At 40.2% G+C, this 22931-nt stretch overlaps 1 protein-coding gene across 4 annotated transcripts in view; it reads right to left on the bottom strand.

Moving 5' to 3' along the window:
- The window catches only part of LOC133618557 (ATP-sensitive inward rectifier potassium channel 10-like), a 36462-nt gene extending 13821 nt beyond the window's left edge, over window positions 1–22641 (bottom strand). For 2 of the 4 annotated variants that reach the window (XM_061979032.1, XM_061979035.1), the window contains exons 1-3: window positions 22394–22641; window positions 6954–7299; window positions 6668–6879 (exon numbers count right to left, since the gene is read on the bottom strand). In XM_061979032.1, the coding sequence (XP_061835016.1) occupies window positions 6668–6879; window positions 6954–7299 (558 nt within the window). In that variant the 5' untranslated portion in view covers window positions 22394–22641. Of the gene's footprint in view, window positions 1–6667; window positions 6880–6953; window positions 7300–17764; window positions 18234–22393 lie in introns of those variants that run through there. The other 2 variants (XM_061979034.2, XM_061979033.2) reach the window with 2 other exon arrangements.
- Between the last annotated feature and the right edge of the window lie 290 nt (window positions 22642–22931).

Raw genomic sequence — 22931 nt, 5'->3', positions numbered from 1 at the left:
ATAAAGGACAATAAGTTTCCGAATAACTGTGATTGTGGTATATGTTGATACTTAGGCTACACCCCACCTCTACACACAAATACATGCTGACATAAAATTAGTATTAAACATTATAGAGCTCAGATTTAGAAAATATGCAGAAAATCATCAAATGAAATAGGTCAGGCATGTCCAAACCTCTTGCACTGAGTGCCACAGAAAAACTGAAAAAAATGTGAGGCCCATTTTGATACATTTTGTATGATAAAGATGCTAAAAGCAAATATGTGTATGTCTACACTGCAAAAAGTCAGTGTTCAAAAACAAGGGAAAAAAATACAAAAATGAGGGGTATTTTACTTGAACTAAGCAAAATTATCTGCCAATAGAACAAGAAAATTCGGTTTGTCAAGACTTTCCAAAACACGTAAAATTAGCTAACCTCAATGAACCCAAAAATACCTTAAAATAAGTATATTCTCACTAATAACAAGTGTACTTTTCTTGGTAGAAAAAAAAAAAAAGAGACTTTTTTGCTCAATATGTTGAAAAATATTCTTAAATGAAGTAAATGCTAGTGCCATTATCTTGACATAATGATATGCGCTCGGCATTAAATTTCTTGAAACCAGCAAACTTATACTAAAAACTAATTTATTGTTCTTAATGGAAAGGCAACAAAGCAACCGCTTGTTACTCCCAGGCAAATCATATGGTCTCAAGATGCATTTTTCCATGGATAACATGACATCATCGCGCCAAGTGCGTGCTCTTTCAGTCAATTAGTGCGCATATATACAGCCCGGGCCCCGGCCAAAATGTTTTTTTATTGTAATTTTGAAGAATTTATCTGAATGTGCATGAACTATTTCTGTTCAAAATTGTTAGAAATGTCAAATGTTTAAATATTAACTGTCAGTTTACTTTACTGTGCCAACTGTACTACTATATGAGTACGCATTTTCTATTGCTTCATTGAAAATAAAACAGCAAAGTCCATTTGGCTGTCATCTGTTTTAATTATGAGACACAATTGTGCCAAAATCGTGATTTTTTTTTTCATGCTTGAAATAAGAAATTATTACTTTAAAAAAGTACTTTTATACTTGTGAGTGTTGATGACACAGCTTTGCAACAGTTGATATTCTAGTTTCAAGCATGTTTTACTCAATATAGGTCATCAAATCTCAGCAACAAGCTGTAATATCTTACTGAGATCATTTAGGACCAAAACCCTTAAACAAGTAAAACACTCTAACATATAATCTGCTTAGTGAGAAGAATTGTCTTATCAGACAGAAAATAAGCAAATATCACCCTTATTTGAGATATTTAATCTTACTTAGATTTCACTTTTTGCAGTGTATATATCCTAAAAAAAACAGTTTAGCTTTGTGTTCTAGCTAGGTCCATTTTTCACTTCCGATGATATACCAATATTGGAGCTTTGCGTATTGGCCGATAGAGACGTTGTGTCAGGAGCCCGCATAGCTGCAGTATTTGTGACTCCAGGATGCAGGAACCCGGAGAGTGAGGATCAGGTAAGATGATTTTACTTCACTCAAAACAGAGAAGGAAGCAGTCGTGCATGTAAGGTTCTAACATAAAGTCAATCCACGAGCACTGAGGAGCGCGCGAGGCTGGCATAAATTGAAGCCTGCTGATTGGCACCAGGTGTGGACCGGCCACCAATAAACAGCAGGTGAGGGGAAAAACAGCGCTCGGCTGGACAAGCAGGAAATACAACAAAAATAAGAGCCCTGATAGGAAATAAACACAAAACAAGGACGCACAAACAGAAATGAAGTGACAGATCGTCACACATTGATCCGATACGATATCAACACAAATCATACACACTTTTATAATTGTGTAGTCTGGAATGTTAGAAAAGGTTTTAGCAAGCGAAATGAGTCAAAGAAAGACAAATGGTAGGTAAAAAAACCACTAACTTTTTTATCATTAACCATTTGTAATGGACTTATGCTGTCTTTAAAATGGTTATTGTTTTTGGCGGCACCTTGTGGCCACAATAAATCATTAATCATGACCCAGTAAATTGAATGAGGCGGACACAATTATTACTGGACACTTTCGAAAAGGCTTCTGCCTTGGAGACCTAAGAGTGTAAGTAATACATACTTGCCAACCTTGAGACCTCCGATTTCGGGAGGTGGGGGGAGAGGGGTGGGACTGGGGCGTGGTTGGGGGCGTGGTTAAGAGGGGAGGAGTATATTTACAGCTAGGATTCACCAAGTCAAGTATTTCATATATATATATATATATATATATATATATATATATATATATATATATACATATATATATATATATATATATATATATATATATATATATATATATATATATATATATATATATATATATATATATATATATATATATATATAAATAAGAAATACTAAGTCAAGTATTTCATATATATATATATATATATATATATATATATAAATAAAAGAAATACTTGCATTTCAGTGTTCATTTATTTACACATATACACACACATAACACTTATTTACTCATTGTTGAGTTAAGGGTTGAATTGTCCATCCTTGTTCTATTTGTCACTATTTTTCTAACCATGCTGATGCATTGCTGTGTGGCACGCAAAAAGTGCTTTCATCAAATGCACTAGATGGCAGTATTGTCCTGTTTAAGAGTTTCACAACATTGCTGTTTACAGCAGACGAACTGCTTTACGTTAGACAAAACGTGACTGCTGTTGTTGTGTGTGGTTGCCGCGCTGGGAGGACGTTCATGAAACTGCCTAACAATAAACCCACATAAGAAACCAAGAACTAGCCCTCGATCATTCTACAGTTATAACATGATTGGGCAGGTACGCTCTTTATATTGTGTGCCTGAATTAAGGGAGATTTTCGGGAGAAAATTTGTCCCGGGAGGTTTTCGGGAGAGGCGCTGAATTTCGGGAGTCTCCCGGAAAATCCGGGAGGGTTGGCAAGTATGAAGTAATATGCAACTATTATTATTAGATACTTGTTTATATGGACAAATGTGCTGTTTTAGACTGCAATTTTAATAATATAATCCATTCATCCATTTTCTACCGCTTGTCCCTTTTGGGGTCACGGGGGGAGCTGGAGCCACTCTCGGCTGCATTCAGGCGGAAGGCGGGGTACACCCTGGACAAGTCGCCACCTCATCGCAGGGCCAACACAGATAGACAGACAACATTCACACTCAAAATACGTTTAGCGCCTTTCAGGAAACTCAAGGTGGCTTTACAGCAATATAAAATACAATAAAGCCAAGACATGTAGATAAACAACACAATAGAATACAAATAGGACAAGAGTATTTGGTGAACAGGTGTGTTTTGAGTTTAGATTTGAAGGTGGGCAGAGAGTCGCAGTTACGGAGATCAGGTGGTAGATTGTTCAATTACGGGCATTTATTACAGATGTCAAGCTTGTGTGCTATTGTGTGCTTAGCTGTTGTGTAGCTGCTAGTTCCTTGGAGTCCTTGGAATGTCCTGGGCATGACGTTAAAGTGCATCCGGCAGTGGAGGCTCCTCTTTGGGGTCTTGGGGCACTAGGAGGTTAACCCCTTTACCACTGTTACCCCAGGTGGCCCTTGGCAAAGGCCTAGTACCTGACTGCCCCCTAGCCAGGGATACGGTGAAGACCTCAACGGCGGAGCAGGCGGAAGATGGTAGATGTAAGGACTACCACAACGGCTGCAATGGCGGAAGAAGGCTACAGCCGAAAAGGGTCCCCAGTCGTCTTGGACTTCATGCCACTGGACCCTGACCCGATTCTGTCAAGGATCGTGTGGTGACTGTCTGTGTACCAGTCTCCCCACGTACCTGACTGCCCCCTAGCCAGGGATACGGTGAAGACCTCGACGGTGGAGCAGGCGGAAGACGGTAGATTTAAGAACTACCACAACGGCTGCGATGGCGGAAGAAGGCTGCAGCAGAAAAGGGTCCCCAGTCATCTTGGACTCCATGCCACTGGACCCTGACCCGATTCTGTCAAGGATCGTGTGGTGACTGTCTGTGCACCAGTCTCCACACGTACCTGACTGCCTCCTAGCCAGGGATACGGTGAAGACCTCAACGGCGGAGCAGGCGGAAGACGGTAAATTTAAGAACTACCACAACGGCTGCGATGGCGGAAGAAGGCTGCAGCAGAAAAGAGTCCCCAGTCGTCTTGGACTCCATGCCACTGGAACCTGACCCGATTCTGTCAAAGATCGTGTGGTGACTGTCTGTGCACCAGTCTCCCCACGTACCTGACTGCCCCCTAGCCAGGGATACAGTGAAGACCTCGACGGCGGAGCAGGCGGAAGACGGTAGATTTAAGAACTACCACAACGGCTGCGATGGCGGAAGAAGGCTGCAGCAGAAAAGAGTCCCCAGTCGTCTTGGACTCCATGCCACTGGACCCTGACCCGACTCTGTCAAGGATCGTGTGGCGACTGTCTGTGCACCAGTCTCCCCACGTTAAACAAAGTCACGCACAGGCATCCTCCATAAAGGGATACCCCCCTACCAGGAGGATCGTCATACTCGTTCGAGTGACCGCCGATGATGATGAGTTACTTGGAGTCTATGGCCTAACATGTTTACTTTTTGTAAATGACTTGACTAAAATGCAAATAAAGATCAACATTGTGTGCTTATTGGAGGATAATTAGATGTTAACTGGCTGTCCGGTTTTTGCACAAGTACACTTGCTGCAGGACCCCTTGTATCGGAGCACTTATATCGGACATTTTAGATTGTTACCCCCACCTTACCATGAATTGATTAACGTGGACCCCGACTTAAACAAGTTGAAAAACTTATTCGGGTGTTACCATTTAGTGATCAATTGTACGGAATATGTACTGTGCTGTGCAATCTACTAATAAAAGTTTCAATCAATCAAAAAACCTCTGCTCTAAAGACCCTCGTCATTAATTGTTGCATACACAGTGTAAACCTGTCAATCACAGGACTGACACACGTACACAAAACTTTTTTTAATTCAATCGTGTGTTGTCTGCCCAGTCATACCAAAGACTATAAAAATGGGACCCATTACCTCCCTGCTGGGCATTCAGCATCAAGGGTTGGAATTGGGGGGTTAAATCACCAAAGCGTGGCCACCGCTTCCAGGGGGTGGAACAAGGGTATGGGTCAAATGCACAGGGTAATTTCACCACACCTAGTGTGTGTGGGACTATCAGTGGTACTTTAACTTTTTTTAATTTTATCATCAGAAATACGGCAGTAAGTCGGACACGTTTCCAGTGAGGGTTGGACTCCGCCAAGGCTGCCCTTTGTCACCGATTCTGTTCATAACTTTTATGGACAGAATTTCTAGGCGCAGTCAAGGCGTTGAGGGGATCTGGTTTGGTGGCTGCAGGATTAGGTCTCTGCTTTTTGCAGATGATGTGGTCCTGATGGCTTCATCTGGCCAGGATCTTCAACTCTCGCGAGTGTGAAGCGACTGGGATGAGAATCAGCATCTCCAAGTCCGAGTCCATGGTTCTCGCCCGGAAAAGGGTGGAATGCCATCTTCGGGTTGGGGAGGAGACCCTGCCCCAAGTGGAGGAGTTCAAGTACCTCGGAGTCTTGTTCACGAGTGAGGGAAGAGTGGATCGTGAGATCGACAGGCGGATCGGTGCGGCGTCTTCAGTAATGCGGACGCTGTATCGATCCGTTGTGGTGAAGAAGGAGCTGAGCCGGAAGGCAAAGCTCTCAATTTACCGGTCGATCTACGTTCCCATCCTCACCTATGGTCATGAGCTTTGGGTTATGACCGAAAGGACAAGATCACGGGTACAAGCGGCCGAAATGAGTTTCCTCCGCCGGGTGGCAGGGCTCTCCCTTAGAGATAGGGTGAGAAGCTCTGTCATCCGGGGGGAGCTCAAAGTAAAGCCGCTGCTCCTCCACATCGAGAGGAGCCAGATGAGGTGGTTCGGGCATCTGGTCAGGATGCCACCCGATCGCCTCCCTCGGGAGGTGTTTAGGGCACGTCCGACCGGTAGGAGGCCACGGGGAAGACCCAGGACACGCTGGGAAGACTATGTCTCCCGGCTGGCCTGGGAACGCCTCGGGATCCCCCGGGAAGAGCTGGACGAAGTGGCTGGGGAGAGGGAAGTCTGGGCTTCCCTGCTTAGGCTGCTGCCCCCGCGACCCGACCTCGGATAAGCGGAAGAAGATGGATGGATGGATGGATCATCAGAAATAAGCTCGCAGAAACTCCAATCAAGCCCAGGTAGAACTTTGAAAAGCCCGGAAGCACTCTGCCAACCACTTCACCACTGTGCTTTTATCCATCCATCCATCCATCCATTTTCTACCGCTTGTCCCTTTTGGGGTCGCGGGGGGTGCTGGAGCCTATCTCCGCTACAATCGGGCGGAAGGCGGGGTACACCCTGGACAAGTCGCCACCTCATCGCAGGGCAAAAACAGATAGACTAGGGCCAATTTAGTGTTGCCAATCAACCTATCCCCAGGTGCATGTTTTTGGCGGTGGGAGGAAGCCGGAGTACCCGGAGGGAACCCACGCAGTCACGGGGAGAACATGCAAACTCCATACAGAAAGATCCCGAGCCCGGGATTGAACCCAGGACTACTCAGGACCACTGTACTTTCAGACAAGGGGTAAAGTAGTTCAATGCCTGATCGCTTCAGTATTTTCACCGCTGGTGTTACCTTAGCCAGGAAGGTTCCCGTTATGAAGATCTCCATCAGCATGGTGAGGACCAGCTGGATGATGAGGAGGACGATGGCCACCGGGCATTCCTCTGTGATGCAGCGGAAGCCGTAACCGATGGTGGTCTGGGACTCCAGCGAGAACAGAAAGGCGCCCGTCAGGGTCTGCATCTGCAGCACACAGGGCGTGTGGTTGGACGGAGGGTCAAACTCTGAAAGACCGGTCGAGAGCAAGTTAGAAATACGTTTGTCCCCACACACGTCTCCTGGCCACACTCATCCTCACCCAGCAGATCGCCGTGCGCCAGCGCCAGCAGGTACCACAGCACCCCAAAGAAGAACCATGTCCCCGCAAAGGTGGCGGTGAACAGAAAGAACTTGTAGCGCCACTGCATGTCCAGGAATGTGGTCCACAGGTCACGCATGTACAGAGAGCTCTGCCCACTGACGTGCTCGATGCGCACGTTGCTCCGCCCATCTTTGGACAGGACCCGCCTCCTCTTCCTCAGCGTCCCGCCCGCGCCAGAGAGGCCGCCGCCTAGCAGGGGTTTCAAAACGTCCGTCTGGGTCTGGGAGTGGCACACTTTCTGGGGGGAGGAGCTACGGGAGGAAGGGGGTGTGGCGGACGTCATCTGCAGACCAGCGGGGAAAACGTCAATTGAAGTTATACGGTCGGTTCGGGGCGTTAAAGTTGAATACAACTCAAACGTGTTAGTTTGTGTTAGAAAAGCGTGGAGCTGCTCACTTAGAATTAGTTAATTCGTTTGAGTTTGCTTTGTCAAAGTGTTGAGAATCAACATGATATTAAAACAAACTCATGCAAAAAGTCAGTGTTCAAAAACAGGAAAAAAAAATACAAAAATGAGGGGTATTTTATTTGAACTGAGCAAAATTATCTGCCAATAGAACAAGAAAATTTGGTTTGTCAAGACTTTCCAAAACAAGTAAAATTAGCTAACCTCAATGAACCCAAAAATACCTTAAAATAAGTATATTCTCACTGATAACGAGTGCACTTTTCTTGGTAGAAAAAAAAAAGACCTTTTTGCTCAATATGTTGAAAATATTCTTAAATTAAGTAAATGCTAGTGCCATTATCTTGACATAATGATATGCGCTCGGCATTACATTTACTTACACTAAAAACTAATTTATTGTTCTTAATGGAAATTCAACAAGGCAACCGCTTGTTACTCTCGGGGTCTCCTAGTCGCTCAGGCAAATCATATGCTCTAAAAATGCATTTTTCCATGGATAACATGACATCATCGCGCCAAGTACGTGCTCTTTCAGTCAATTAGTGCGCATATACACAGCCCGGCCCCCGGCCAAATTTTTTTTATTGTAATTTTGAAGAATTTATCTGAATGTGCATGTTCAAAATTGTTTAAAATGTCACATGTTAAATATTTAAATATTAACTGTCAGTTTACTGTACTGTGCCAACTGTACTACTATATGAGTACGTATGTTCTATTGTTTCATTGAAAATAAAACAGCAAAGTCCATTTGGCTGTCATCTGTTTTAATTATGAGACACATTCGTGTCAAAGTCATGATTTTGTTTTTTCATGCTTGAAATAAGAAATTATTACTTTAAAAAAGTAGTTTTATACTTGTGAGTGTTGATGACACAGCTTTGCAACACTTGATATTCTAGTTTCAAGCATGTTTTACTCAATATAGGTCATCAAATCTCAGCAATAAGCTGTAATATCTTACTGAGATCATTTAGGACCAAAACCCTTAAAACAAATCTTCTTAGTGAGAATAATTATCTTATCAGACAGAAAATAAGCAAATATCACCCTTATTTCAGATACTTAATTTTACTTAGATTTCAGTTTTTGCAGTGTGACCAGTGTTGATTGGTTGGACACATAATTTTCACTTTTCACTCACTTTAGTGAACTTGGTCAAGCAGGTTTGACACAAGTTAATTACTTTGTTCCCCAACATTTTTACATTATGTTGGCGAGCATGCCCCCCCCCCCCCTTGGACCCCAGAATGGAGGAACTGGGGCGCAGCCGCAGATAGACAAACGCTTACTGTACTTCCACACATTAGACACGCTCACTTACATCCGACAAATCACCGGTCCCGGCGGGGAGGAGATGGCGGACAAAAGAGGACAGTCGGGGGAGAGGGGACAGAAAGACAAGCGTTAGTGGAGTGAAGATGCATGAAAAAAGCCGACCCGACACAGAATTACTTGTGGGCTGAAAGGAAAACGCTGAAAGTTGTCTTTAGAGGCTTTTCTGTCTTCGTGTCTTAGCGGCAAGGGCCTTTTTTGGACAAAGAGTGACTTTCTGTTAGGAAACTAGAGATGACTGCAAGAGTTTGATAGGAAAAGTGCCAAATGTTGTCTCGCTCTGCAATGATACTTCCGTCGGGCAACTGTCCATCTCTGTCCCAGTCATTGGTCTTTAAGTAAGTTGTAAACAGAAAGGGTATTCATACATGAGGTCCCCTTAGTCCTCAGTTCATCCGTCTCAGTTTAGGCCAGGGGTGTCAAAGTCAAGGCCCGCGGAATGATCTATGATATTTGATTACAATGTAAAAGAAAAATTCTGAAAAAAAACGATCATCTACTGGCAGCTACGGCTGCCAAACGAAAACCATCAAATTAAAGTAAAACATTGTAAACCAAATAATGATCAAAAACATTATATTTACAGAAATTTTCATGAAACGTTTTGCGGAAAAATATCATAATTTTACGGATTTTTACTAAATTATTAAGATCAACCACCTTTAATAAAGTGACGATGCAAACAGTTCTGCAGAAAAATACCTTTATTCTACAGAGTTTTGCCAAATTATTACGATCAAACATCTTTAATGAAGTGACAATGCTGGCAGTTCCACAGAAAAATACCATTATTTTACAGATTTTTTCTGAATTGTTAAAATCAACCACCTTTAATAAAGTGACGATGCAAACAGTTTTGTAGAAAAATACCTTTATTCTACAGCATGGGTGTCAAACTCTGGCCCGCGGGAACAATTTGGCCCGCCGTGTAATTTCACTTGGCCCTTGAGGCAATATCAAATTAACACTAAAGCTGGCCCACCGATCCTCCCAGGAGTCTTCCAAACGCCCACCTGCCCGCCCAACGAGTGCTGGCCCAGTCACATAACATGTGCGGCTTCTGCACGCACACACATTAGAATGCAATGCATACTTCATCAACAGCAATACAGGTTACACTGAGGGTAGCCAAATAAAGAACTTTAACACTGTTAGAAATATACGCCACACTGTAAATCCACACCAAACCAGAACCCTTTGCAGCACTAACTCTTCCGGGACGCTACAAGGTGTGTGTGTGTGTGTGTGGGGGGGGTGGGGGGGGTGGTAGCGGGGGTGTATTTTGTAGCGTCCCGGAAGAGTTGGTGCTGCAAAGGATTCTGGGTATTTGTTCTGTTGTGTTTATGTTGTGTTACGGTGCGGACGTTCTCCCGAAATGTGTTTGTCATTCTTGTTTGGTGTGGATTCACAGTGTGGCGTATATTTCCAACAGTGTTAAAGTTTTTTATACTGGCACCCTCAGTGTAACCTGTATCGCTGTTGATGAAGTATGCGTTTCATTCGCTCGTGTGTGCGTACAGAAGCCGCACATATCTTGTGACTGGGTCTGAACGATGTTAGAATGGATGAAAAGCGGACGTGACGATAGCTCGTAGAGTACGCCAAAGGTTAATTTGTTCAACCTTGGCCCACTGTATTTGAGTTTGACACCCCTGCGTTAGATTGTTAGTATGGACATAGACTTTTATATAACAAGCTACATATTTAATGAAAGATAATTACTGTGATTTTACATGAATTTGAAAGTAATTTAAGAAAACAGAAAATGCTATGTATAATTAATTTGGTATTTTTCTGTAAAAAATTATTAAATATACATAGTTTGTCATTACTGGCATATTACTTAAAATAACGGGCAGATTGTTTATTTACAGATAATGTCTTCAATTCTACAGTTTTATAAACTATTTTTAAAAAATTTAAAATTTACAGTAGAAATTTAGAGTAAATTAACCATAAAAATAGTTGTTTTTTTTACAGTGTAGTATTGGAACCGGCCCGCAGGCCACAGCCGCCTGCTGCTGTTTTGCACGCACCAATACTCCATCAGTGTTGGCGGTAGGAATTTTCAAAATCAAGTCATAAAAATGGGGTCCCGCTTTTTTGTAACTATTTTGAAAACAAATGATAAATGTATGCATTATCCTGTTATTGCTCACATTCTATATTACATCCATCCATTTTCTACCGCTTGTCTCGGGGGGGGGGGGTTGCATGTCCTCCCCGTGACTGCGTGGGTTCCCTCCGGGTACTCCGGCTTCCTCCCACTTCCAAAGACATGCACCTGGGGATAAGTTGATTGGCAACACTAAATTGGCCCTAGTGTGTGGATGTGAGTGTGAATGTTGTCTGTCTATCTGTGTTGGCCCTGCGATGAGGTGGCGACTTGTCCAGGGTGTACCCCGCCTTCCGCCCGATTGTAGCTGAGATAGGCTCCAGCGCCCCCCGCGACCCCAAAGGGAATAAGCGGTAGAAAATGGATGGATGGATGGATGTCTCGGGGGGGGGGGGATGCTGGAGCCTATCTAAGCTGCATTACGCACAGCAATTATGTGCAATGAGATGCAAAAAGGGGTGCAGCACGGTGGTACAAGGGGTAGTACGTGTGCCTCACAATACAAAGGTTTGATCCTGGGCTCTGGATCTTTCTGTGTGGAGTTTGCATGTTCTCCCCATGACTGTGTGGGTTCACTCCCGCTTCCTCCCACCTCCAAAGACATGCACCTGGGGATAGGTAGATTGGCAACACTAAATTGGCCCTAGTGTTTGAATGTTGTCTGTCTATCTGTGTTGGCCCTGCGATGAGGTGGCGACTTGTCCAGGGTGTACCCCGCCTTCCGCCCGAATACAGCAACTCCGTATGGGACAAGCGGTAGAAAATGGATGGATGGATCTACAGGTATATTGTGTTTTGGAAAAAGGTTGTCATAAACGTTATTTAAATCATTAAAAAAAAAAATACAAAAGAAAACATTTTTATGCATATGTAAATTTATTCAGTTATAAACATTCATTCACTTTCTTCTTTCCTTCATGGATCTAAACTTTACCGGTATTTTATTTCTATATTTTTATTGTAATATTTTCAGAATGTGTTTGTTCTATTTTTGGCCAAAGTAAGACCAAAAAAACCAAAACAATCTGAAGTTGTCTTTATTTTTTAGTTTTAATGCCATGATTTTAATAGTCCGACCTGCATGTGCACATATTTTCCTCCATGCGGGCCCCTGAGCTAACATGAGTTTGACACCCCTGGTTTAGACTCTACTATGTGTCTCTTCTACCAAATCGTTGTCATTTGTGTCCCCAGAAAATTGCATTATGAAATTACTGTCAATTATTCTAATAAAGCATTTTTATTAAATACCATGAGAAATATTTATTTGAAATACATTGAACACTATGTTGCCTGTCCCAGCTTCCTAAAATTGGATATTGAATATAACAATTAAAATCCTATGGAAACGTTGTATATTGTACATATTTTTGCTACGCTTCATACTAATTTTAGGTTTCTTTTCTTCAAATCAAAAAAAGGTGAAAATCACAATTTATTGTTGTCTCTGGGGTTTTCCCTCAGTCATGTTACCCACACACATTACACCATCTGCATATGTGGAACATTCCACAAGTCAAATAGTGTACAGGAAGTTGCATTATTCAAAAGTAAGTTATTTTTAAGCATATTTCCATCATATTTTAACTACGGTATGTATTTTGTTATGCTATGTTTTTATTTTTAATGCACACATTTTTGTTGAACTGTCATGTGCATACTTGCCAACCATCCCGGATTTTCCGGGAGACTCCCGAAATTCAGCGCCTCTCCCGAAAACCTACCGGGACAAATTTTCTCCTGAAAATCTCCCGAAATTCTGGCGGAGCTGGAGGCCACGCCCCCTCCAGGTTTATTGTTAGGCAGTTTCATTAACGTCCTCCCAGCGCAGCAACAACACACATCAACAGCAGTCACGTTTTCGTCTACCGTAAAGCAGTTCGTCTGCTGTAAACAGCAATGTTGTGACACTCTTAAACAGGACAATACTGCCATCTACTGTACATGCATATGTGACAATAACATCTACGGCTTTTAGAGAGTGCAGTGCACAACTGCGCACACAACAAGGAGACGAAGCAGAATGCATCATCAGAGAGGGTGTTCAGCATGGTTAGAAAAATAGTAACAGAGAATAGACCAAGGATGGACAATTCAACCCTTAACTCAACAATGAGCAGATGAGTGTTATGTGTGTGTATACGTGTAAATAAATTAACACTGAAATTCAAGTATTTGTTTTATATATATATATATATATATATATATATATATATATGATAAAATAAATATATACAGTATTTATAGCTAGAATTCAATGAATGTCAAGTAGTTCTTATATATATATATATATATATATATATATATATATATATATATATATATATATATATATATATATATATATATATATATATATATAAAATAAATATATATATATATATATAGCTAGAATTCACTGAAAGTCAAGTATATATATATATATATATATATATATATATATATATATATATATATATATATATATATATATAAAATACTTGCCTTGGTGAATTCTAGCTGTAAATATACTCCTCCCCTCTTAACCACGCCCCCAACCGCGCCCGCCGCTCCACCCCCGACCACGCCCTTCGCCACCCCGCACCCCCCACCTCCCGAAATCGGAGGTCTCAAGGTTGGCAAGTATGGTCATGTGCTCAGTGTCAACATGCTATTAGCATGAATACATAGCTATATTTAATGTATTTACCGATTATATGTTGAATAGACAGACGTGTTTGTGCTGTCTCATAAATACAGATATTTACAGTTTGTGTTTAGGTAAAATAGCTAGACGGATGTTATCATGTAGATCTGTGTTTTTCAACCTGTTTTTAGAGCCAAGGCACATTTTTTGCGTTGAAAAAATCCAGAGGCACAAAAACGAAACTCAGTCGACAGTAAAAAGTTGTTGTCGCAATTGTTGGATACGACTTTAAACCATAACCAAGCATGCATCCCTATAGCTCTTGTCTCAAAGTAGGTGTAAGTCACGACCTGTCACATCACGTTGTGACTTATTTTGAGTTTTTTGCTGTTTTCCTGTGTGTAGTGTTTTAGTTCTTGTCTTGCGCTCCTATTGTCTCTTTTTTTGGTATTTTCCTGTAGCAGTTTCATGTCTTCCTTTAAGCGATATTTCCTGCATCTACTTTGTTTTAGCAATCAAGAATATTTCAGTTGTTTTTATCCTTCTTTGTGGGGACATTGTTGATTGTCATGTTCGGATGTACATTGTGGACGCCGTCTTTGCTCCACAGTAAGTCTTTGCTGTCGTCCAGCATTCTGTTTTTGTTTACTTTGTAGCCAGTTCAGTTTTAGTTTTGTTCTGCATAGCCTTCCCTAAGCTTCAATCCCTTTTCTTAGGGACACTCACCTTTTGTTTATTTTTGGTTTAAGCATTAGACACCTTTTTACCTGCACACTGCCTCCCGCTGTTTCCGACATCTACAAAGCAATCAGCTACCTGCTGCCACCTACTGATATGGAAGAGTATTACACGGTTACTCTGCCGAGCTCTTGACAGCACCGGCACTCAACCACAACACATAATTTGCAGACTATAATTACTAGTTTGCAAAAAATAGTTTTAACCAAAATAGGTGAAATGACAAAATCTCCCACGGCACACCAGACTGTATCTCACGGCACATAGTGTGCCGCGGCACAGTGGTTGAAAAACACTGATGTAGGCACTTGAATAAATGGACATCACAGTTCCAGATGTTGGCATTATGATTGTAGATATGTGAATGGACAAACATGTGTACATTAGGTGATTATGTAAATGTGTTTAGAGATGCTGCTATGTGTAAAATAAATATCAATAAACAAATGTTTGCATTAGGAGTGTAGATATGTGAATGGAAAAACATGTTTACATTAGGCGTTTGTGTAAAGGTTTTCTTCGCTAGCGGCCAGGCCATAATACAAATAGTATTTTTTTTAACACAAGTAAACACACTGAGAAGGTGTTTTATTGTGGGTGGTATGGCGCCATCTTTTGGACGAGTTTGCACACTGCATGTGCTCCATTTGGTGCTTTCAACTAGAAATAGAGTGCCGTTCAGTTTTCGAGTAGTTTTTACTCGTATGGATTCTTCATTAGTATCACTCCAAGCATCTTTTGTAAGTTTTACAGTATAACTAAAATTGTTTATACTTTCTAACCCATCCTATGTGTGTATGTAGGAGTGTTTTCATGGACATTATTACGTGCTATCGTCATAATATGCTAACATGTTTAAGAGTGCCTGTGTTAGTATTTTTAACTTACAACAGCATTTTGTTTTTCTATTGTTTTAGTTAAATTCACCAAGACATCATCACAAGAGGAGCAATTAAGTCTGTTTAGCTGATGAGAGAACTAACTTCCACAGCTAGTGGGTGACAATGTTTTGTTGGATTAGCCGTTTTACTGCCGTGTTACAGGCACTGTTGGCGAACACTTATGATATGTACAGAATCTTTCAGTGTTAATAACTTATTTCGCAACATGGTTCACCAGTGCCTCCATGGAAATGCCCCCCTCTACCTCAAAGAACTACTCACCCCCAAATCCTCCACACGACACCTCCGCTCCGGACAGGCTAACCTCCTCCAACCTCCGAGGACAAAGCTACGAACTATGGGAGACCGGGCTTTCTGCTCCGCCGCTCCCAGTCTGTGGAATGCTCTCCCTGACCACCCGAGGGTACCACAGACTGTGGATGCTTTTAAAAAAGGCTTAAAAACCCTTCTTTTTAAAAAAGCCTTTTTATAGATATATGCTTACTAGTTATAGCTATTAGGTTGTTCTAGTTTTTATATTCATATATTTTTTTTATTATCTTTTTATTATTTTTTAAATTATTTTTTTTAATACACTGTAGCACTTTGAGATTGTTTGCTCAATGTAAAGTGCTTTTCACAAATAAAATCTATTATTATTATGGCTTATAGTCCGGTGCGGCAAATACATGAAAAATATATTTTTCTTCTAAGATTACCGGTAAGTGGGTGCGGCTTTTACACCAGTGCGCTCTTCAGTCCCAAAAATACGGTAGTTTTAATTAGCCTCTCAAATCATCCAGCAGCTTTGAAATTATAAAAGGATATTGCTAAATAGACAATATGTTTTTATTTCTGACAGTCCAAATATGCTGACACACACGTAGAACGCAGGATTCTCTGTCCATCGTCTGTCTTTGCAGCACCAGCACCTCTTTTCTCAAAGCCATGTATGTAACTGTCAGTTTGCATGTACTTTTTAGACGTGCTAAATAAAGATGCAAAATAGCGTAATGTGGGCATTCTTGTGATCAGCATATATTCTGCACCATCATGAAGACGGACACGCTAAACGGATTGCGCTCCTTACACTGCAAAAAGTCAGTGTTCAAAAACAAGAAAACAAAAATATAAAAATTTGGGATATTTTACTTGAACTAAGCAAAATGATCTGCCAATAGAACAAGAAAATTTGGCTTGTCAAGACTTTCCAAAACAAGTAAAATTAGCTATCATCAATTTTGATGAACCCAAAAAATACCTTAAAATAAGTATATTCTCACTAATAACAAGTGCACTTTTCTTGGTAGAAAAAAAAAAGACACCTTTTTGCTCAATATGTTGAAAAATATTTTTAAATAAGTAAATGTCATTATCTTGACATAATGATAAGCGCTCGGCATCATGATTTTTTTTTTCATGCTTGAAGTAAGAAATGATAACTTTAAAAAAGTAGTTTTATACTTGTGAGTGTTGATGACACAGCTTTGCATCAGTTGATATTCTAGTTTCAAGCATGTTTTACTCAATATAGGTCATAAAATCTCAGCTACCAGCTGTAATATTTTACTGAGATCATTTCGGACCAAAACCCTTAAAACAAGTAAAACACTCTAACATAAAATCTGCTTAGTGAGAAGAATTATCTTATCGGACAGAAAATAAGCAAAAATCATCCTTATTTGAGATATTTAATCTTACTTACATTTCAGTTTTTGCAGTGTAATCTACTCACTTAAGAAACGCAATCCTCTGTGCACAAGTTTAGTAGATCAGCCTTGCACCTGTTTTAGTACGTGCGAACCTTCAGTAGATCAAGCCCTAATACTTTTAAAGAATGTTTTATAGTAACTCAAGTAAGTTTGGTTTTGACTTTACAATTGGGGTTAAAGCACCTGCCCAAACGCATCAATAACGAAAAATAACACCTGCATATTTAAGGGTTGGAATTGGGGGTTAAATCACCAAAAAGGATTCCCGGGCGCGGCCACCGCTGCTGCCCACTGCTCCCCTCACATCCCAGGAGGTGAACAAGGGGATGGGTCAAATGCAGAGGACACATTTCACCACACCTAGTGTGTGCGTGACAATCATTGATACTTTAACTTTAATATCTTTGCCCTTTTTATGCGCCGAAAAAAATCTAGTTGACATGTATAACTGTTGTAATTGATTGATTGAGGAAGTTCTGTGAGATTATTGGACTTATATTTAAAGCACTAAGAACATAAACCTTAACCCTTTTTACACTTGTGTGACAGTTGAGACTTTGTTGCTTAAAACAAACAGTAAAGGTTTTATGAGGGTTACAGTTAGACCCAGGAACGGATTATTGTCCAATTGCTTCCAAATCCAAACAGATCGGGTCCGACCTTCGAGGTACCGAGTCCACTTGAGGCCAGTCAGGGTCTCTGCATGTCTGACGGCGGATGACATAACCAATCGGTTTTAATTACATCACCTTTTTGTGATGATGAAAGGATGCGAGACCCTCAAAAGCCTCAGACTCACAATGACACCATTGAAAAGTCCACCGTTGCCAACGTGCCTCTCATCCCCATCTTCTTCTGTCATAGACACACACACACACACAAAAAAACACATCTCGCAGAAAAAAAGGTGTCAGCCATATTTTGGACCGACCTCTCCAGCAGGATGTATTCCATCTCCATGGCAACACCACAACCTGCTGCACGGCGCTGCCCCAGTGAGCCCGGTCCGCCGACTGAATCTAAACTTTTTCTTTGGCCAGACAAAAGGAGCGCTGAGTGTTTTCCTCACCTCCCTCCCTCTGGCTTTCTACTTCTCCTCTTTTCCTCTCCCTCCTTCTCTCTCTCCTCCGTCCACACAGGAATGCTTTGTTTGGCTCCCAGATGAAAGAAACAAAAGACGACATTGACAAAAACGACTCTGTGCCCATCACTCTGTAAATGTGTGTGTGCGCGAGTGGGCCGGCAATTACACGTGAATTTGTGTGTGACTGTAGGCAAACTCGTTTTCTATGCTGTGTGTGCGTGTGTGTAAGCGAAAACGGGGAGATGTGTGACAAAAGGCCCTCGTTAGTATTCCGCGGGGAGGAGTGATCCACCTCCATCGGCTAGAGGAGCAGCTGGCACAAACTATCAAGTAACAACACAAACAGAAGATGGCGCTACTTTTTCTAATGGATTTGCATATATTTTAAAAGTTGACCTCGTATAAAATTTGTTATAGCTCAGGGGTACCCAAACTTTTTTTGCCTCCATGGGCCAAAGCGAACATGTGCCAATGGATAATGAATATGAAGACAGGGTGTCCCGATACAACTTTACCACTTTCAGCACGTTACCAATATTGGAGCTTTAATAATTGACCGGAAGGGATGCTGATCCATTACAATATCAATAGGAATCCTTCATCATCAATCATCATTTTGTATAGCGTGGAATATTAGAAAAGGTTTGATTAAGTGAAATGAGTCAAACAGAGAACAATGTTAGGTATGATAAAAAAACTGTCTGGAATGGACTTATACTGTCTTTAAGTTGAAGTGGGCTGGTAATTGTTTTTTTGGCAAAAACCTGGTGGCCACAATTGTCAGGACTAGGACTATGGCGTGGTTTGTTCTCCTGAGGTGCAAATGATTTGGACCAGATATGACGTGCAGGTGAATACATATTTAATTTTAACACTCAAAAAAAGAATAAACAAAAGGCGCGCACAAGAGCGGAAGTACAAAACTTGACTATAGACACAAAACTTGCACAAAGGCAGAAACTATGAACAATGAAACAAAACTTGCAAACTATGGCATGAATAAAGAAAACTTACTTGGACGAGAAAACGGCATGAAAAAGAGCAGCAAGGGTCATAAGGGTGTGTGGAGAGTGACAGGAGTTTGACGTGGTGGGTCTTGGCGTGGTGAAGCTGGTGCTAGCCTTGGTGCGGCAACAGGTGCTAGCCGGGGTGCAGCAACAGGTGCTAGCTTCGGTGCAGGTGGAGGTGGCCTAGCTGGGGGTTGCGGCTTGGCAGGACAAAAGACTGGTGGTGGTGGCCGGGATGGAGGTTGCTGCCTGGCTGGATGCAGCTGAGCCACCCCACCATTGGGGCCGGGAGCTGTGCTGGTGGGGTGGCTCAGCTTCACCACGCCAAGACCCACCACGCCAAGACCCACCACGCCAAGCTCCGGTACCAGCTCTACCACGCCAAGCTCCAGTGCCGCCAGTCGCAGCTCGACGCCAAGTGCCGCCAGTCGCAGCTCGACGCCAAGTGCCGCCAGTCGCAGCTCGACGCCAAGTGCCACCAGTCGCAGCTCGACGCCAAGTGCCGCCAGTCGCAGCTCGACGCCTTGTGCGCGCCTTTTGTTTGCTTCTTTTTTTATAGTTAAAGTGTTAAAATAAATCATGTACTCCCCTTCACGCCACATATGGTCCAAATCATTTGCACCACGGGAGAACAAATCACGCCATAGTTCGAGTCATGACAACAATAAGTTGAAGAATGCGGACACATTTGTTACTGGATACTTTCTAATACGTTTCTGAATTGGAGACTTTGTATGTGTAAGTAATATGCAACTGTAATTATTTGATACTTGCTTGTATTGACAAATGTGCTGTTTTGGACTGCAGTATTGTTAAAACGGTATTACGTGTGTCTAGCTTGTGTGCTATCGTGTGCTTAGCTGTTGTGTACCGCTAGCTCCTACCTACCATGTTTACATTTTGTAGATGACTTGACTAAAATGGAAGGAAAGACCAACCTTGTGTGCTTATTGGAGGACATTGAGATAATAACTGGCTGTCCAGCTTTGCACAAGAGATTTTACATGCAAACTGATATCATCCAAATATTTTGCTGATATCACACCAATATCATATATCGATATTGGATCAGGGCACTCTATTTTAAGTGTAAAACACAAATAACTTAAATGTAAATAATAAAAAAAGATTCCACCCATTGTTTTTGTTATTTGGAATCATCTAGACTTTTGTTGTGTCACATATGCAATATATATATATATATATATATATATATATATATATATATATATATATATATATATATATATATATATATATATATACATCCATTTTCTACCGCTTATTCCCTTATGTATATATATATATATATATATATATATATATATATATATATATATATATATATATCTATATATATATATATATATATATATATATATAAAGTGTCTTGCCCAAGGACACAACGGCAGTGACTAGGATGGCGGAAGTGAACATCGAACCTGCAACCCTCAAGTTTCTGGCACGGCCGCTCTACCAACCAAGCTATACCGATATATATATATATATATATATATATATATATATATATATATACATATATATATATATATATATATATATATATATATATCCATCCATTTTCTACCGCTTATTCCCTTATATATATATATATATATATATATATATATATATATATATATATATATATATATATATATATATATATATAGGTGTGTGTGTGTACTTTTAAACACAAACACACTTTTGTATATATATATATATATATATATATATATATATATATATATATATATATATACATATATATATATATATATATACATATATATGTGCATATGTGTATATATATATATATATATATAGGTGTGTGTACTTTTAAACACAAACACATTTTTGTATATATATATATATATATGTATATATATATATATATACATATATATGTGCATATGTGTGTATATATACATATGTATGTGCATATGTGTGTATATACATATATATATATATATATATATATATATATATATATATATATATATATATATATATATATATATATAGGTGTGTGTACTTTTAAACACAAACACATTTTTGTATATATATATACATATATATGTGCATATGTGTATATATATATATATATATATATATATATATATATATATACATATACATATATATATATATATATATATATATATATATATATATATACATACATAAATATATATATATATACATGTATATATACACACACACACACACACCTATATATATATAGGTGTGTGTGTATACTTTTAAACACAAACACATTTATAAATATATACTTTAAGTGATTGATTAATTGGTTGCAAACAGCAGAACAATATTTTGTTAAACTAAAAACTCAAATCATTTCACTTAGTTTCCCTATTTTAAAAAGTGTTGGATTTGTTTTCGGTAATGTAACGATAATATACTGATATGATTAGAATTAAAATTCAAATATATTTTTAGCTCTACTGGTCAATAAATGAATGCCATCCCATCCATCCATTTTCTACCGCTTATTCCCTTTGGGGTTGCGGGGGGCGCTGGAGCCTATCTCAGCTACAATGGAAAATGTAATTAAATGTATTAAAAAAGTTAGATACCACTTGCAAAAAATGTTTCTTGTTTAACATTGTGTTAATATTTATTGATAGTCAAGTTGACAAGAGAGAATATACAGTATAGGTTGCTGTTTGATTTGTAGTAATATATCTATGTATGTAAAAAAAATTGTTTTTTTCAGTCAAGAAATGTTAAAGTTTTTTTAGTTTAGTCTTTATTTGAAGGGACAATGCACATGAGAAATTAAGCTCAAAGACAGAGATGTTCTGCACCAGATTATAGCTAAATAGCTCATTTCCATCTGCAGGCCCTGGTTACCTAAATTAAAAATATACAATAACATGCAATAAAATCATAACAATAAAATCATACTATAGCATGAACACTAAATTAAGAACAGTCATAAAATGATCACATATTTATATTTTTGCAGAGCACAAATCAAGATGTATATACTGTGTATATATTTAATTATCTATGGTTGTAATATATATCAATAGAAAATTTGGAAAAAAAGAGAACAACCTAAATAATTCATTTTAGGAAATTATATATATACGTGTGTGTGTGTGTGTGTGTGTGTGTGTGTGTGTGTGTGTGTGTGTGTGTGTGTGTGTGTGTGTGTGTGTGTGTGTGCGTGCGTGCGTGTACGTGTGCGTGTGCGTGTGTTTGTGTGTGTGTGTATTTACAAATGTTAAATTCTTAAAGTAAGTCTCTATGATTATCAAGTATTATTATTTTATATAATAAAGTATTTATCAATGGTACATTTAGGGAAACTTGAAGAAATGTATTGTAATGTTTCCAAGATGTGCATAATAATAAAATATTTTTTGTGAAGGAAATAAAGTGATGAAATAATTATCGTAAAAAAAAATCGTATCGAGCCTACTTTTCCTAATGCAAGTCTTACCTTTCAAGGCGGTTCTGATGTGGTTCTAGCGGAGACGTGCAAGAGAGGTTTGGGAGCCCGGCGTGCACATGTCGGCTTTGTTTGTGTGCAGGCGGGCCGGAACACTGATGCTCCTCTCGCAGGAGAATTATGGACCCTCTGGATGGTCCACTTTGTGAGCTGCAAATCCTTCCCAAAGCTTTGCGCTATAAGGGGCCGCTCTCGCTCCCGCCCTGGCACCTCTTTCTGCTCCCTCCCGGCATTCCCAGTGACCACCTCTGGAGCGACAGACACACACACACACACACACTAACTACAATTAGGAAGGGGTAACCTTCACCTCTGTGAACAACGTGCACATGAAGTGGCAACCGCACGTGCACACCCCTCCCTCCCTTCCCCAAACACAATTGCTCTTTTAGGGGGTTCCACATAACCCTCCCACCCCTATTCATTAATGAAGTGAAGAGCGTTTGCCAGCACGGAGCGTCCTGTTGGGGCTCGGAGAGGAACATTCGTGAGGCGAATTTGAGCGCGTCTTTCGGCCTCAAGGTGACAA

The sequence above is a fragment of the Nerophis lumbriciformis genome, linkage group LG19, assembly GCF_033978685.3.
Source record: "Nerophis lumbriciformis linkage group LG19, RoL_Nlum_v2.1, whole genome shotgun sequence".
In the NCBI taxonomy this organism is placed as follows: Eukaryota; Metazoa; Chordata; class Actinopteri; order Syngnathiformes; family Syngnathidae; genus Nerophis; species Nerophis lumbriciformis.
The sequence above is the reverse complement of the archived record's forward strand: the minus strand, read 5'-3'. Positions and strand labels throughout refer to the sequence as shown.